This window comes from Oncorhynchus masou, chromosome 5 (genome assembly GCF_036934945.1).
Source record: "Oncorhynchus masou masou isolate Uvic2021 chromosome 5, UVic_Omas_1.1, whole genome shotgun sequence".
In the NCBI taxonomy this organism is placed as follows: Eukaryota; Metazoa; Chordata; class Actinopteri; order Salmoniformes; family Salmonidae; genus Oncorhynchus; species Oncorhynchus masou.
The window spans coordinates 15,023,307-15,042,135 of record NC_088216.1 but is presented as its reverse complement, the minus strand read 5'-3'; the positions used below and the strand labels follow the sequence as shown (position 1 = coordinate 15,042,135).

Here is an 18,829-nt window from a genome sequence, read left to right as displayed (position 1 = left end):
ACTGTGGTTAAACAAAGTAACCAAGTACCAGCTATTAGTCAGTAAGCCTTGTCCTAACCAGATCAGACTGTAGGGTTATACCTACCTATTAGTCAGTAAGCCTTGTCCTAGCCAGAACAGACTATAGGGTTATACCTACCTATTAGTCAGTAAGCCTTGTCCTAGCCAGAACAGACTGTAGGGTTATACCTACCTATTAGTCAGTAAGCCTTGTCCTAGCCAGAACAGACTATAGGGTTATACCTACCTATTAGTCAGTAAGCCTTGTCCTAGCCAGAACAGACTGTAGGGTTATACCTACCTATTAGTCAGTATGCCTTGTCCTAGCCAGAACAGACTGTAGGGTTATACCTACCTATTAGTTAGTAAGCCTTGTCCTAGCCAGAACAGACTGTAGGGTTATACCTACCTATTAGTCAGTAAGCCTTGTCCTAGCCAGAACAGACTGTAGGGTTATACCTACCTATTAGTCAGGAAGCCTTGTCCTAGCCAGAACAGACTATAGGGTTATACCTACCTATTAGTCAGTAAGCCTTGTCCTAGCCAGAACAGACTATAGGGTTATACCTACCTATTAGTCAGTAAGCCTTGTCCTAGCCAGAACAGCCTATAGGGTTATACCTACCTATTAGTCAGTAAGCCTTGTCCTAGCCAGAACAGACTGTAGGGTTATACCTACCTATTAGTCAGTAAGCCTTGTCCTAGCCAGAACAGACTGTAGGGTTATACCTACCTATTAGTCAGTAAGCCTTGTCCTAGCCAGAACAGCCTATAGGGTTATACCTACCTATTAGTCAGTAAGCCTTGTCCTAGCCAGAACAGACTGTAGGGTTATACCTACCTATTAGTCAGTAAGCCTTGTCCTAGCCAGAACAGCCTATAGGGTTATACCTACCTATTAGTCAGTAAGCCTTGTCCTAGCCAGAACAGACTGTAGGGTTATACCTACCTATTAGTCAGTAAGCCTTGTCCTAGCCAGAACAGCCTATAGGGTTATACCTACCTATTAGTCAGTAAGCCTTGTCCTAGCCAGAACAGACTGTAGGGTTATACCTACCTATTAGTCAGTAAGCCTTGTCCTAGCCAGAACAGCCTATAGGGTTATACCTACCTATTAGTCAGTAAGCCTTGTCCTAGCCAGAACAGACTGTAGGGTTATACCTACCTATTAGTCAGTAGGCCTTGTCCTAGCCAGAACAGACTATAGGGTTATACCTACCTATTAGTCAGTAAGCCTTGTCCTAGCCAGAACAGACTGTAGGGTTATACCTACCTATTAGTCAGTAAGCCTTGTCCTAGCCAGAACAGACTGTAGGGTTATACCTACCTATTAGTCAGTAAGCCTTGTCCTAGCCAGAACAGACTGTAGGGTTATACCTACCTATTAGTCAGTAAGCCTTGTCCTAGCCAGAACAGACTATAGGGTTATACCTACCTATTAGTCAGTAGGCCTTGTCCTAGCCAGAACAGACTATAGGGTTATACCTACCTATTAGTCAGTAGGCCTTGTCCTAGCCAGAACAGACTATAGGGTTATACCTACCTATTAGTCAGTAAGCCTTGTCCTAGCCAGAACAGACTGTAGGGTTATACCTACCTATTAGTCAGTAAGCCTTGTCCTAGCCAGAACAGACTGTAGGGTTATACCTACCTATTAGTCAGTAAGCCTTGTCCTAGCCAGAACAGCCTATAGGGTTATACCTACCTATTAGTCAGTAAGCCTTGTCCTAGCCAGAACAGACTATAGGGTTATACCTACCTATTAGTCAGTAAGCCTTGTCCTAGCCAGAACAGACTGTAGGGTTATACCAACCTATTAGTCTGTCAGCCTTGTCCTAGCCAGAACAGCCTATAGGGTTATACCTACCTATTAGTCAGTAAGCCTTGTCCTAGCCAGAACAGACTGTAGGGTTATACCTACCTATTAGTCACTAAGCCTTGTCCTAGCCAGAACAGACTGTAGGGTTATACCTACCTATTAGTCAGTAAGCCTTGTCCTAGCCAGAACAGACTGTTGGGTTATACCTACCTATTAGTCAGTAAGCCTTGTCCTAGCCAGAACAGACTATAGGGTTATACCTACCTATTAGTCAGTAAGCCTTGTCCTAGCCAGAACAGACTGTAGGGTTATACCTACCTATTAGTCAGTAAGCCTTGTCCTAGCCAGAACAGACTATAGGGTTATACCTACCTATTAGTCAGTAAGCCTTGTCCTAGCCAGAACAGACTATAGGGTTATACCTACCTATTAGTCAGTAAGCCTTGTCCTAGCCAGAACAGACTGTAGGGTTATACCTACCTATTAGTCAGTAAGCCTTGTCCTAGCCAGAACAGACTGTAGGGTTATACCTACCTATTAGTCAGTAAGCCTTGTCCTAGCCAGAACAGCCTATAGGGTTATACCTACCTATTAGTCAGTAAGCCTTGTCCTAGCCAGAACAGACTGTAGGGTTATACCTACCTATTAGTCAGTAAGCCTTGTCCTAGCCAGAACAGACTATAGGGTTATACCTACCTATTAGTCAGTAAGCCTTGTCCTAGACCGGAACAGACTATAGGGTTATACCTACCTATTAGTCAGTAGGCCTTGTCCTAGCCAAAACAGACTGTAGGGTTATACCTACCTATTAGTCAGTAAGCCTTGTCCTAGCCAGAACAGACTATAGGGTTATACCTACCTATTAGTCAGTAAGCCTTGTCCTAGCCAGAACAGACTATAGGGTTATACCTACCTATTAGTCAGTATGCCTTGTCCTAGCCAGAACAGACTATAGGGTTATACCTACCTATTAGTCAGTAAGCCTTGTCCTAGCCAGAACAGACTGTAGGGTTATACCTACCTATTAGTCAGTAAGCCTTGTCCTAGCCAGAACAGCCTATAGGGTTATACCTACCTATTAGTCAGTAAGCCTTGTCCTAGCCAGAACAGACTGTAGGGTTATACCTACCTATTAGTCAGTAAGCCTTGTCCTAGCCAGAACAGACTATAGGGTTATACCTACCTATTAGTCAGTAAGCCTTGTCCTAGCCAGAACAGACTGTAGGGTTATACCTACCTATTAGTCAGTAAGCCTTGTCCTAGCCAGAACAGCCTATAGGGTTATACCTACCTATTAGTCAGTAAGCCTTGTCCTAGCCAGAACAGACTGTAGGGTTATACCTACCTATTAGTCAGTAAGCCTTGTCCTAGCCAGAACAGACTGTAGGGTTATACCTACCTATTAGTCAGTAAGCCTTGTCCTAGCCAGAACAGACTATAGGGTTATACCTACCTATTAGTCAGGAAGCCTTGTCCTAGCCAGAACAGACTGTAGGGTTATACCTACCTATTAGTCAGTAAGCCTTGTCCTAGCCAGAACAGACTGTAGGGTTATACCTACCTATTAGTCAGTAAGCCTTGTCCTAGCCAGAACAGCCTATAGGGTTATACCTACCTATTAGTCAGTAAGCCTTGTCCTAGCCAGAACAGACTGTAGGGTTATACCTACCTATTAGTCAGTAAGCCTTGTCCTAGCCAGAACAGACTATAGGGTTATACCTACCTATTAGTCAGTAAGCCTTGTCCTAGCCAGAACAGACTGTAGGGTTATACCTACCTATTAGTCAGTAAGCCTTGTCCTAGCCAGAACAGCCTATAGGGTTATACCTACCTATTAGTCAGTAAGCCTTGTCCTAGCCAGAACAGACTATAGGGTTATACCTACCTATTAGTCAGTAAGCCTTGTCCTAGCCAGAACAGACTGTAGGGTTATACCTACCTATTAGTCAGTAAGCCTTGTCCTAGCCAGAACAGACTGTAGGGTTATACCTACCTATTAGTCAGTAAGCCTTGTCCTAGCCAGAACAGACTATAGGGTTATACCTACCTATTAGTCAGTAAGCCTTGTCCTAGCCAGAACAGACTATAGTGTTATACCTACCTATTAGTCAGTAAGCCTTGTCCTAGCCAGAACAGACTGTAGGGTTATACCTACCTATTAGTCAGTAAGCATTGTCCTAGCCAGAACAGACTGTAGGGTTATACCTACCTATTAGTCAGTAAGCCTTGTCCTAGCCAGAACAGACTGTAGGGTTATACCTACCTATTAGTCAGTAAGCCTTGTCCTAGCCAGAACAGCCTATAGGGTTATACCTACCTATTAGTCAGTAAGCCTTGTCCTAGCCAGAACAGACTGTAGGGTTATACCTACCTATTAGTCAGTAAGCCTTGTCCTAGCCAGAACAGACTGTAGGGTTATACCTACCTATTAGTCAGTAAGCCTTGTCCTAGCCAGAACAGACTGTAGGGTTATACCTACCTATTAGTCAGTAAGCCTTGTCCTAGCCAGAACAGACTGTAGGGTTATACCTACCTATTAGTCAGTAAGCCTTGTCCTAGCCAGAACAGACTGTAGGGTTATACCTACCTATTAGTCAGTAAGCCTTGTCCTAGCCAGAACAGACTGTAGGGTTATACCTACCCATTAGTCAGTAAGCCTTGTCCTAGCCAGAACAGACTGTAGGGTTATACCTACCTATTAGTCAGTAAGCCTTGTCCTAGCCAGAACAGACTGTAGGGTTATACCTACCTATTAGTCAGTAAGCCTTGTCCTAGCCAGAACAGACTGTAGGGTTATACCTACCTATTAGTCAGTAAGCCTTGTCCTAGCCAGAACAGACTATAGGGTTATACCTACCTATTAGTCAGTAAGCCTTGTCCTAGCCAGAACAGACTGTAGGGTTATACCTACCTATTAGTCAGTAAGCCTTGTCCTAGCCAGAACAGACTGTAGGGTTATACCTACCTATTAGTCAGTAAGCCTTGTCCTAGCCAGAACAGACTGTAGGGTTATACCTACCTATTAGTCAGTAAGCCTTGTCCTAGCCAGAACAGACTGTAGGGTTATACCTACCTATTAGTCAGTAAGCCTTGTCCTAGCCAGAACAGACTGTAGGGTTATACCTACCTATTAGTCAGTAAGCCTTGTCCTAGCCAGAACAGACTGTAGGGTTATACCTACCTATTAGTCAGTAAGCCTTGTCCTAGCCAGAACAGACTGTAGGGTTATACCTACCTATTAGTCAGTAAGCCTTGTCCTAGCCAGAACAGACTGTAGGGTTATACCTACCTATTAGTCAGTAAGCCTTGTCCTAGCCAGAACAGACTATAGGGTTATACCTACCTATTAGTCAGTAAGCCTTGTCCTAGCCAGAACAGCCTATAGGGTTATACCTACCTATTAGTCAGTAAGCCTTGTCCTAGCCAGAACAGACTGTAGGGTTATACCTATCTATTAGTCAGTAAGCCTTGTCCTAGCCAGAACAGACTGTAGGGTTATACCTACCTATTAGTCAGTAAGCCTTGTCCTAGCCAGAACAGACTGTAGGGTTATACCTACCTATTAGTCAGTAAGCCTTGTCCTAGCCAGAACAGACTATAGGGTTATACCTACCTATTAGTCAGTAAGCCTTGTCCTAGCCAGAACAGACTGTAGGGTTATACCTACCTATTAGTCAGTAAGCCTTGTCCTAGCCAGAACAGACTGTAGGGTTATACCTACCTACTAGTCAGTAAGCCTTGTCCTAGCCAGAACAGCCTATAGGGTTACACCTACCTATTAGTCAGTAAGCCTTGTCCTAGCCAGAACAGACTGTAGGGTTATACCTACCTATTAGTCAGTAAGCCTTGTCCTAGCCAGAACAGACTGTAGGGTTATACCTACCTATTAGTCAGTAAGCCTTGTCCTAGCCAGAACAGACTATAGGGTTATACCTACCTATTAGTCAGTAAGCCTTGTCCTAGCCAGAACAGACTGTAGGGTTATACCTACCTATTAGTCAGTAAGCCTTGTCCTAGCCAGAACAGCCTATAGGGTTATACCTACCTATTAGTCAGTAAGCCTTGTCCTAGCCAGAACAGACTATAGGGTTATACCTACCTATTAGTCAGTAAGCCTTGTCCTAGCCAGAACAGCCTATAGGGTTATACCTACCTATTAGTCAGTAAGCCTTGTCCTAGCCAGAACAGCCTATAGGGTTATACCTACCTATTAGTCAGTAAGCCTTGTCCTAGCCAGAACAGACTGTAGGGTTATACCTACCTATTAGTCAGTAAGCCTTGTCCTAGCCAGAACAGACTGTAGGGTTATACCTACCTATTAGTCAGTAAGCCTTGTCCTAGCCAGAACAGACTGTAGGGTTATACCTACCTATTAGTCAGTAAGCCTTGTCCTAGCCAGAACAGACTGTAGGGTTATACCTACCTATTAGTCAGTAAGCCTTGTCCTAGCCAGAACAGACTGTAGGGTTATACCTACCTATTAGTCAGTAAGCCTTGTCCTAGCCAGAACAGCCTATAGGGTTATACCTACCTATTAGTCAGTAAGCCTTGTCCTAGCCAGAACAGCCTATAGGGTTATACCTACCTATTACACAGGTAATACGTTATATAACTAAGTGCTAACTGGTGAACTGAGCACCCGTCCCTTTGTCTCCTGACCCCTGACCTCTAACCCCAGTCTGTGACTTACAGTTCAGTGACGTTGCGGGGCAACCCCTTGGGCAGGGCCTGGAGGTGTTTGTTACTACAGCGGACCACCGTCTCTGTACAGGTACACTCAGTGGGACACTGAGGACGAGCTACACAGCTACTCTCCTCCAATACTGCACCTGGGAGAGAAGGGAGACTACTTTGAAACATTTGAAATTGAATATTCTTCTATCACTTTTCGATCAATGAAATTATAAAATCTCTATGTGTCCGTGTGTGTGATGTGTGTTTCTGCGTGAGTCCCTGCGTGTGTGTGTGTGTGTCGTACTGTCGTCGCAGCGGAAGTCTGGTGCAGCTACGTCCTGTAGTGGGATCTCTCTGAGGAAGGAGGGGCTCTGGCAGCGAGGGTTCCCGTTACGATTCTTCTAGAACGAAGCCACGCCCCAACCACGCCAGACGACAGTCACAGTTAAACGGGTTGGCCAACAGGTTCCTGAGGGAGTGAGAATGAGAGGAAGACAGAGGGAGAAAGAAGTGGGGGGAGAGAGAGAGAGAGGTGGAGGGAAGAGAGAGAGGTGGGGGGAAGAGAGAGAGGTGGGGGGAAGAGAGAGAGGTGGAGGGAAGAGAGAGGTGGAGGGAAGAGAGAGAGGTGGAGGGAAGAGAGAGAGGTGGAGGGGAGAGAGAGAGAGGTGGAGGGGAGAGAGAGAGGTGGAGGGGAGAGAGAGAGGTGGAGGGGAGAGAGAGGTGGAGGGAAGAGAGAGAAGTGGAGGGAAGAGAGAGAGGTGGGGGTAAGAGAGAGAGGTGGGGGTAAGAGAGAGAGGTGGGGTAAGAGAGAGGTGGGGGTAAGAGAGAGAGGTGGAGTAAGAGAGAGAGGTGGAGTAAGAGAGAGAGGTGGAGTAAGAGAGAGAGGTGGGGGTAAGAGAGAGAGGTGGGGGTAAGAGAGAGGGGGGGAAATAGGGAGAGAGAAAGAGAGGAAGACAGAGGGAGAAAGAGAGGAAGACAGAGGGAGAAAGAGGTGGGGGGGAGAGAGAGAGGTGGAGGGAAATAGGGGGAGAGAAAGAGAGCAAGAGTGAGAGACAAAGAGAGGCAGTCAGTCTATAACAGAGTTCTTAAACTTTTCAAGGATGATTTGTGAATGTGTGTATGTGTGTCTTACAGTGTAGAGAGGTTGGGCAGTGTGTCGAAGGCCCCAGGCATTATGGTGTGGAGCTGGTTGTCATAGAGAGACAACAGGCGGACGTTGGTCAGACCAGTGAAGCTGCCGTTATGGATACAGCTGATACGGTTGTTCCTCAACATCCTACAACACAGAGAGAGACACTGTAGTCATTGGTGAAGACAGCATTTTATATTGAGGACGACAATTATCCTTCAAGACTTTTGGGTTGACCAGTTTGATTATTGCAATGAGAAATGACAAATTCTCAATCAGTATGAATTTCCACGGCAAATAGCAATAAGGCACATCGGGGGTTTGTGGTATATGGCCAATATACCCCAGCTAAGGATTGTGTCCAGGCACTACGCAGTGCATCGTGCAGAAGAACAGCCCTTAGCCGTGCTATATTTGGCCACATACCACACCTCCTCAGGACTTATTACTTAAATAATTGATAATAATTATGATTAAGATGAAAATGGTGACTATGAAAACGATGATGATCATGATAATGGTGATGATGATAATGGTGATAATGACGATGGCAATGATAACTATAATAATTGTAATGATAATGATGATAATTACAATGATAATGATGGTAATTACAATGATATGCTGCAGTAGTTTATGTGTCGGGGGGCTGTCTGTTATATCTGGAGTATTTCTCATGTCTTATCCGGTGTCCTGTGTGAATTTAAGTAGGCTCCCTCTAATTCCCTCTCTCTTTCTCTTCTCTCTGACCTGAGCCCTAGGACCATGCCTCAGGACTACCTGGCCTGATGACTCCTTGCTGTCCCCAGTCCACCTGGTGGTGCTGCTGATCCTGTTTCAACTGTTCTACATCTGCATTCCTTGCTGTTTGGGGTTTTAGGTTGGGTTTCTGTACAGCACTTTGTGACATCGGCTGATGTAAAAAGGGCTTTATAAATACATTTGATTGATTGATGATAATAATGATGATGAAGGTGCTAACTCACAGCATGCGGACGCCGCCCATGCCCCTGAACATGGTCCCTCTGACAGAGTCCAGGTGATTGGCTGTCAGGTGGAGCTCCATGACAGACCCCGCCCCCTCAAACACTCCGTCCTCGATCTCTGAGATCTTGTTGTTGCTAAGGTTACTGAAAAACACGGATTATGCTGGTTACAAACAACAAACCAATGGTCAACTGAATTATCCAATAACATACAAGACACATGGACTTTTATGGTTACTAATGAATAGATATGAATTCCTTTTAGATATTGGTCTGAAATATTATGCCTTGTTACACCTCATCAGCAGTTACACTATGTGTATTAATTATATTATTATTATTATTAAAATGTTAATGAATAAATGTGATGAACTAATACCCCCAAAAAAATCAACAATGGTGGTTAACTTAAAACTTCAGCAGTAAATTGAGAGCGTACATTTTCTTGAGCTGAGAGAGGGTCTTGAAGACACCGGTGGCTTCCAGCACTGAGATGTCATTGTTGTTGAGACGCCTGAGACGGGAGGAGAAAATGGTCAGAGAACAGACAGGAAGCAGCAATAGATAACAGTATACTGTGTGTGTGTCCTTACAGCTCGGTGGTAGAGGCAGGTAGGTGTTGGGGGAACTTGGTGAGACGGAGGTTAGAGCAGTCCACTACGTTGGCTTCACAGCGACACTTAGCAGGACACACTGGCTTACTGTTACACTCATTATTCAGACGGGTGTCTTCTGTACCTGGTCACATTCACCACACACAGAACACACTGTATTATCACATAGAACACACTGTATTATCACATAGAACACACTGTATTATCACATACAACACACTGTATTATCACATACAACACACTGTATTATCACATACAACACACTGTATTATCACATAGAACATACTGTTTTATCACATAGAACACACTGTATTATCACATAGAACACACTGTATTATCACATACAAAACACTGTATTATCACATGGAACACACTGTATTATCACATACAACACACTGTATTATCACATAGAACACACTGTATTATCACATAGAACACACTGTATTATCACATAGAACACACTGTATTATCACATAGAACACACTGTATTATCACATAGAACACACTGTATTATCACATAGAACACACTGTATTATCACATACAACACACTGTATGATCACATAGAACACACTGTATTATCACATACAACACACTGTATGATCACATAGAACACACCGCATTATCACACAGAATACATTGTTTACATACAGTGGAGCAAAAAAGTATTTAGTCATCCACCAATTGTGCAAGTTCTCCCACTTAAAAAGATGAGAGAGATCTGTAATTTTCATCATAGGTACACTTCAACTATGACAGACAAAATGAGAAAAAAAAATCCAGAAAATCACATTGTAGGATTTTTAATGAATTTATTTGCAAATTATGGTGGAAAATAAGTATTTGGTCACCTACAAACAAGCAAGATTTCTGGCTCTCACAGACCTGTAACTTCTTCTTTAAGAGGCTCCTCTGTCCTCCACTCGTTACCTGTATTAATGGCACCTGTTTGAACTTGTTATCAGTATAAAAGACACCTGTCCACAACCTCAAACGGTCACACTCCAAACTCCACTATGGCCAAGACCAAAGAGCTGACACCAGAAACAAAATTGTAGACCTGCACCAGGCTGGGAAGACTGAATCTGCAATAGGTAAGCAGCTTGGTTTGAAGAAATCAACTGTGGGAGCAATTATTAGGAAATGGAAGACATACAAGACCACTGATAATCTCCCTCGATCTGGGGCTCCACGCAAGATCTCACCCCGTGGGGTCAAAATGATCACAAGAACGGTGAGCAAAAATCCCAGAACCATACGGGGGGACCTAGTGAATGACCTGCAGAGAGCTGGGACCAAGGTAACAAAGCCTACCATCAGTAACACACTACGCCGCCAGGGACTCAAATCCTGCAGTGCCAGATGTGTCCCCCTGCTTAAGCCAGTAAATGTCCAGGCCCGTCTGATGTTTGCTAGAGAGCATTTGGATGATCCAAAAGAAGATTGGGAGAATGTCATATGGTCAGATGAAACTAAAATATAACTTTTTGGTAAAAACTCAACTCGTCGTGATTGGAGGACAAAGAATGCTGAGTTGCATCCAAAGAACACCATACCTACTGTGAAGCATGGGGGTGGAAACATCATGCTTTTGGGGCTGTTTTTCTGCAAAGGGACCAGGACGACTGATCCGTGTAAAGGAAAGACTGAACGGGGCCATGTATCATGAGATTTTGAGTGAAAACCTCCTTCCATCAGCAAGGGTATTGAAGATTAATCGTGGCTGGTTCTTTCAGCATGACAATGATCCCAAACACACCGCCCGGACAATGCAGGAGTGGCTTCGTAGGAAGCATTTCAAGGTCCTGGAGTGGCCTAGCCAGTCTCCAGATCTCAACCCCATAGAACATCTTTGGAGGGAGTTGAAAGTCTGTGTTGCCCAGCAACAGCCCCAAAACATCACTGCTCTAGAGGAGATCTGCATGGAGGAATGGGCCAAAATACCAGCAACAGTGTGTGAAAACCTTGTGAAGACTTACAAGCAAAAATTAAAGCAGGAAGCACCAGTGACTCAGTCTATAAAAAAGTGATCAGATGAAGTAGATGCTAAGCTACAGGACTGTTTTGCTAGCACAGACTGGAATATGTTCCGGGATTCCTCAGATGGCATTGAGGAGTACACCACATCAGTCATTGGCTTCATCAATAAGTGCATCGATGATGTCGTCCCCACAGTGACCGTACGTACATACCCCAACCAGAAGCCATGGATTACAGGCAACATCTGCACTGAGCTAAAGGCTAGAGCTGCCGCTTTCAAGGAGCAGGACTCTAACCCGGAAGCTTATAAGAAATCCCACTATGCCCTCCGTCGATCCATCAAACAGGCAAAGCATCAATAGAGGACTAAGATCGAATCGTACTACACTGGCTCTGAAGCTCGTCGGATGTGGCAGGGTTTGCAAAACATTAGAGACTGCAAAGGGAAGCACAGCCGAGAGCTGCTCAGTCACACAAGCCTACCAGAGGAGCTAAACTACTTCTATACTTGCTTCAAGGCAAATAACACTGAAACATGCATGACAGCACCAGCTGTTCCAGAAGACTGTGTGCACGGTGTTTCCTCCGACACATTGGTGCGGCTGGCTTCCGGATTTGATGCACACTGTGTTAAGAAGCAGTGCGGCTTGGTTGGGTTGTGTATTGGAGGACGCATGTCTTTCAACCTTCGTCTCTCCTGAGCCGTACGGGAGTTGTAGCGATGAGACAAGATAGTAGCTACTACAACAATTGGACACCACAAAATTGGAGAGAAAAAGGGGTAGAAATTCAACAACAAAACTAAACAACAAAAAAAAGACAAAGGAGATGATTGTGGACTACAGGAAAAAGAGGACCGAAAGCATCCTGATTGGTTGCATCACTTCCTGGTATGGCAACTGCTCAGCCTCTGACCGCAAGGCACTACAGAGGGTAGTGCAAACGGCCAAGTACATCACTGGAGCCAAGCTTCCTGCCATCCAGGACCTCTATACCAGGCGGTGTCAGAGGAAGGCCCTAAAAATTGTCAAAGACTCCAGCCCCTCCAGTCATAGGCTGTTCTCTTTGCTACCGCACAGCAAGCGCTACCAGAGCACCAAATCTTGGACCAAGAAGCTTCTAAACAGCTTCTACCCCCAAGCCATAAGACTCCTGAACATCTAATCAAATGGCTACCCAGACTATTTGCATTGCCCCCCACCCAACCCCCTCTCCCCCTCTTTTACACCGCTGCTACTCTCGGTCATCATCTGTGCATAGTCACTTTAATAACTCTACCTACATGTATATATTACCTCGACTAACCGGTGCCCCCGCACATTGACTCTGTACCAGTACCCCCTGTATATAGCCTCCACATTGACTCTGTACTGGTACCCCCTGTATATAGCCTCCACATTGACTCTGTACCGGTACCTCCTGTATATAGCCTGCACATTGACTCTGTACTGGTACCTCCTGTATATAGCCTCCACATTGACTCTGTACCAGTACCCCCTGTATATAGCCTCCACATTGACTCTGTACCGGTACCTCCTGTATATAGCCTCCACATTGACTCTGTACTGGTACCTCCTGTATATAGCCTCCACATTGACTCTGTACCAGTACCCCCTGTATATAGTCTCCACATTGACTCTGTACCAGTACCCCCTGTATATAGTCTCCACATTGACTCTGTACCGGTACCTCCTGTATATAGCCTCCACATTGACTCTGTACCAGTACCTCCTGTATATAGTCTCCACATTGACTCTGTACCGGTACCCCCTGTATATAGTCTCCACATTGACTCTGTACCAGTACCCCCTGTATATAGTCTCCACATTGACTCTGTACCAGTACCCCCTGTATATAGTCTCCACATTGACTCTGTACCGGTACCCCCTGTATATAGTCTCCACATTGACTCTGTACCGGTACCACCTGTATATAGTCTCCACATTGACTCTGTACCAGTACCCCCTGTATATAGTCTCCACATTGACTCTGTACCAGTACCCCCTGTATATAGTCTCCACATTGACTCTGTACCGGTACCCCCTGTATATAGTCTCCACATTGACTCTGTACCGGTAACACCTGTATATAGTCTCCACATTGACTCTGTACCAGTACCCCCTGTATATAGCCTCCACATTGACTCTGTACCAGTACCCCCTGTATATAGCCTCCACATTGACTCTGTACCAGTACCCCCTGTATATAGCCTCCACATTGACTCTGTACCAGTACCCCCTGTATATAGTCTCCACATTGACTCTGTACCAGTACCCCCTGTATATAGCCTCCACATTGACTCTGTACCAGTACCCCCTGTATATAGCCTCCACATTGACTCTGTACCAGTACCCCCTGTATATAGCCTCCACATTGACTCTGTACCAGTACCCCCTGTATATAGTCTCACTATTGTTATTTTACTGCTGCTCTTTAATTACTTGTTACTTTTATTTCTTATCCGTATTTTCTTCAACTGCCTTGTTGGTTAGGGGCTTGTAGGTAAGCATTTCACCGTAAGGTCTACCTACACCTGCTGTATTCAGGGCGCATGTGACTACTAAAATTTGATTTGATCACATAGAACACACTGTATTATCAAGTATAACATACTGTATTTAGATATACTGTACAACACACATAGAATTAGGGTTGCTAATGTCCGGCAACTTTCACAAATGTCCCAAGTTTTCCAGAAACCCAAGTGAAATGTTCCTGGAATTAGGAGGGAATAAGCAGGAAACCTGGGAATTTTGGGAAAGTTCCCAGATCTTTGCAACCCTACATAGAACACAGTGTAGTATTTTCATACCCAGTTACTGTTTAGCGTCCAACATGCCTGGGCACAACACAGAAGTCACAGTTCATTTGACATGTTGTATACGTCACACATGAGCAGGTCCAATGTGCAGGACAGATACAGATAAACAGTATAATATACTACAGTATGTATATACAGAAGTACAGATATACAGTATAATATACTACAGTATGTATATACAGAAGTACAGATATACAGTATAATATACTACAGTATGTATATACAGAAGTACAGATATACAGTATAATATACTACAGTATGTATATACAGAAGTACAGATACAGATAAACAGTATAATATACTACAGTATGTATATACAGAAGTACAGATACAGATATAATATACTACAGTATGTATATACAGAAGTACAGATATACAGTATAATATACTACAGTATGTATATACAGAAGTACATATACACATTATAATATACTACAGTATGTATATACAGAAGTACAGATATACAGTATGTATATACAGAAGTACAGATACACAGTATAATATACTACAGTATGTATATACAGAAGTACAGATACAGATATACAGTATAATATACTACAGTATGTATAGACAGAAGTACAGATACACAGTATAATATACTACAGTATGTATATACAGAAGTACAGATACAGAATTACAGTATAATATACTACAGTATGTATATACAGAAGTACATATACACAGTATAATATACTACAGTATGTATATACAGAAGTACAGATATACAGTATGTATATACAGAAGTACAGATATACAGTATAATATACTACAGTATGTATATACAGAAGTACAGATACACAGTATAATATACTACAGTATGTATATACAGAAGTACATATACACATTATAATATACTACAGTATGTATATACAGAAGTACAGATATACAGTATGTATATACAGAAGTACAGATACACAGTATAATATACTACAGTATGTATATACAGAAGTACAGATACAGATATACAGTATAATATACTACAGTATGTATAGACAGAAGTACAGATACACAGTATAATATACTACAGTATGTATATACAGAAGTACAGATACAGATATACAGTATAATATACTACAGTATGTATATACAGAAGTACAGATACACAGTATAATATACTACAGTATGTATATGCAGAAGTACAGATACACAGTATAATATACTACAGTATGTATATGCAGAAGTACAGATAAAGATAAACAGTATAATATACTACAGTATGTATATACCGAAGTACAGATACAGATATACAGTATAATATACTACAGTATGTATATACCGAAGTACAGATACAGATATACAGTATAATATACTACAGTATGTATAAACAGAAGTACAGATACAGATACACAGTATAATATACTACAGTATGTATATACAGAAGTACAGATACAGATACACAGTATAATATACTACAGTATGTATATACAGAAGTACAGATACACAGTATAATATACTACAGTATGTATATACCGAAGTACAGATACAGATATACAGTATAATATACTACAGTATGTATATACAGAAGTACATATACAGATATGTAGAACTAACACACACGTACCTGGGATGTGGTACTGCTCCTTAGCTACCGTGGAAACAGAAAAACAAGTTAAGTTTACTGACAGTTTAAGGAGGATGGCATCAAGATATAGAATATTCATATATACTGTAGAATACAGTAGCTTTGTGATTTGTCAAATATTTGTTTTCCTACTCTAAGATAAATATATCTATATCTCTGATGAATAAGAAAGCAGCAGCTCCTGGCCCTGTAACGTAGTTATATATGAAACAGAAAACAACACGTCATCTCCATGGTATCATGGTTTAACATAACTCTATGTAATGCCTTATAACCTGTCATAACCTGTACCAGCTCTAAAGCACACAGATCAAGGAGCCGTTACTGGTTTCACTGGAGCTGGGTTGGCAGATAACACTGGCCTATAACGCTGGCAGATAATGCTGGCCTATAACGCTGGCAGATAATGCTGGCCTATAACGCTGGCAGATAATGCTGGCCTATAACACTGGCCTATAACGCTGGCAGATAATGCTGGCCTGTAACGCTGGCAGATAATGCTGGCCTATAACACTGGCCTATAACGCTGGCAGATAATGCTGGCCTATAACACTGGCCTATAACGCTGGCAGATAATGCTGGCCTATAACACTGGCCTATAACGCTGGCAGATAATGCTGGCCTGTAACGCTGGCAGATAACGCTGGCAGATAATGTTGGCCTATAATGCTGGCAGATAATACCGGCCTATAACGCTGGCCTATAGCGCTGGCAGATAACGTGGCCTATAACGCTGGCCTATAACGCTGGCAGATAATGCTGGCCTGTAACGCTGGCAGATAATGCTGAGCTATAATGCTGACAGATAATGCTAAGCTATAATGCTGGCAGATAATGCTAAGCTATAATGCTGGCAGATAATGCTGGCAGATAATGCTGGCCTATAATGCTGGCCTATTACGCTAGCAGATGAAGGGAAAGAGTGCCGTGTGTGTGATGGGACGGAGCCTGGCATAAGTTGGAGCAAGGTGATGTAGCTAGACACACACACACTGCAGACACACACACACACGCACACGTCAGATGACCACAGACAGACAGACACACACCAGAGCAGCGGAACTTCCTGCTCTTGATCTGCCCGATGCGTTTGTTGGCCAGTCTGCGTGGGCTGGCACAGCGGGCACCGCTGGTCTCTATGGGGTTGGACCTCAGGTAGTCTGCCAGCCATTTCAGGTTACAGTCACACACAAACGGGTTCTGGGCCAGGTGACTAGGGGGAGAGAGGTCAGGTTTTAAAAGAATGTGGAGGGCCCAACCACTTCTGGTTTTGTTTCTACCTGGTAGTTAATTGATTCCAGGTCCTGGTCTCCCAAAACACTTCTGGTTTTGTTTCTACCTGGTAGTTAATTGATTCCAGGTCCTGGTCTCCCAAAACACTTCTGATTTTGTTTCTACCTGGTAGTTAATTGATTCCAGGTCCTGGTCTCCCAAACCACTTCTGGTTTTATTTATACCTGGTAGTTAATTGATTCCAGGTCCTGGTCTCCCCAACCACTTCTGGTTTTGTTTCTACCTGGTAGTTAATTGATTCCAGGTCCTGGTCTCCCAAACCACTTCTGGTTTTATTTATACCTGGAAGTTAATTGATTCCAGGTCCTGGTCTCCCCAACCACTTCTGGTTTTGTTTCTACCTGGTAGTTAATTGATTCCAGGTCCTGGTCTCCCCAACCACTTCTGGTTTTGTTTCTACCTGGTAGTTAATTGATTCCAGGTCCTGGTCTCCCCAACCACTTCTGGTTTTGTTTCTACCTGGTAGTTAATTGATTCCAGTTCCTGGTCTCCCCAACCACTTCTGGTTTTGTTTCTACCTGGTAGTTAATTGATTCCAGGTCCTGGTCTCCCCAACCACTTCTGGTTTTATTTCTACCTGGTAGTTAATTGATTCCAGGTCTTGGTCTCCCCAACCACTTCTGGTTTTATTTATACCTGGTAGTTAATTGATTCCAGGACCTGGTCTCCCCAACCACTTCTGGTTTTGTTTCTACCTGGTAGTTAATTGATTCCAGGTCCTGGTCTCCCCAACCACTTCTGGTTTTGTTTCTACCTGGTAGTTAATTGATTCCAGGTCCTGGTCTCCCCAACCACTTCTGGTTTTGTTTCTACCTGGTAGTTAATTGATTCCAGGTCCTGGTCTCCCCAACCACTTCTGGTTTTGTTTCTACCTGGTAGTTAATTGCACTCCCCCGGTGTCCCAGGTCTGAATTAGTCCCTTATTACAAGGAGAGGATAAAAGCAGAAGTGTTTGGGCCCTCCAGAACCGTCATAGAACAGACCTGCTCTAATACTATATGGATGTGGAGACCTCATCTGTATGCATCAGTATGTAGGATTGAACATGTATGTATGCCTGTTTGGGTAGTGTATTTGACAGTACACCTATGCATACCACAGTGTCTGTATACTGTGTGAAGGTGTGTGTGCATCCATGCGTGTGTGTGTGTGTGAGACTCACAGTGTCTGTATACTGTGTGGGGGTGTGAAGGTGTGTGTGCATGTGTGCGTCTGTGTGTGTGTGTGACACTCACAGTGTCTGTATACTGTGAAGGGGTGTGAAGGTTCCTTTAGCCAGGGTCTGGATCTTGTTGTCGTAGAGAGACAGCAGAGCTAGATTCTCTAGGTCCTGGAAGGCTGTGGCTCGAATACAGTGGATCTTATTGGCATTCAGGAGACTGGGAGAGAGACAGAGACAGAGGGGGGAGAGAGTGAGGATGGAGAAAGAGAGGGAGAGAGAGAGAGAGATGGGAGGAGAAAGAGAGGGAGAGAGAGAGGGAGAGCAATAGAGAGAGAGAGAGAGAGAGAGAGAGAGAGAGAGATGGGAGGAGAAAGAGAGGGGGAGGGAGGCAGGGAGGGAGGCAGGGAGGGAGGCAGGGAGGGAGGGAGGGAGGGAGGGAGGGAGGGAGGGAGGGAAGTTCTGTTCCTAAACTAAAAGCACATACTGTATATCAGGCTCTGGTCAAAATTAGTGCACTACATAGGGAATTATTTAGGAAATACACAGTATAGTGCACTACATAGGGAATGGGGAATGATTTAGGAAGTAGACAGTATAGTGCACTACATAGGGAATGGGGAATGATTTAGGAAGTAGACAGTATAGTGCACTACATAGGGAATTGGGTATGATTTAGGATAGTGCACTACACAGGGAATAGGGTATGATCAAGGAAGTAGACAGTATAGTGCACTACATAGGGAATAGGGTATGATCAAGGAAGTAGACAGT

The 18,829-nt window shown here is 43.6% G+C and overlaps 1 protein-coding gene across 1 annotated transcript in view; it reads right to left on the bottom strand.

Annotated features, from left to right (window-relative positions):
• LOC135528314 (slit homolog 1 protein-like) overlaps positions 1–18,829 on the bottom strand; it is a 186,981-nt gene that overhangs the window by 79,792 nt on the left and 88,360 nt on the right. Inside the window, 11 exon segments of the mRNA XM_064957308.1 lie at positions 6,510–6,648; positions 6,798–6,884; positions 6,887–6,913; positions 6,916–6,962; positions 7,626–7,769; positions 8,609–8,752; positions 9,048–9,122; positions 9,202–9,346; positions 15,583–15,606; positions 16,653–16,816; positions 18,132–18,275. Of these exon segments, the coding sequence (XP_064813380.1) occupies positions 6,510–6,648; positions 6,798–6,884; positions 6,887–6,913; positions 6,916–6,962; positions 7,626–7,769; positions 8,609–8,752; positions 9,048–9,122; positions 9,202–9,346; positions 15,583–15,606; positions 16,653–16,816; positions 18,132–18,275 (1,140 nt within the window).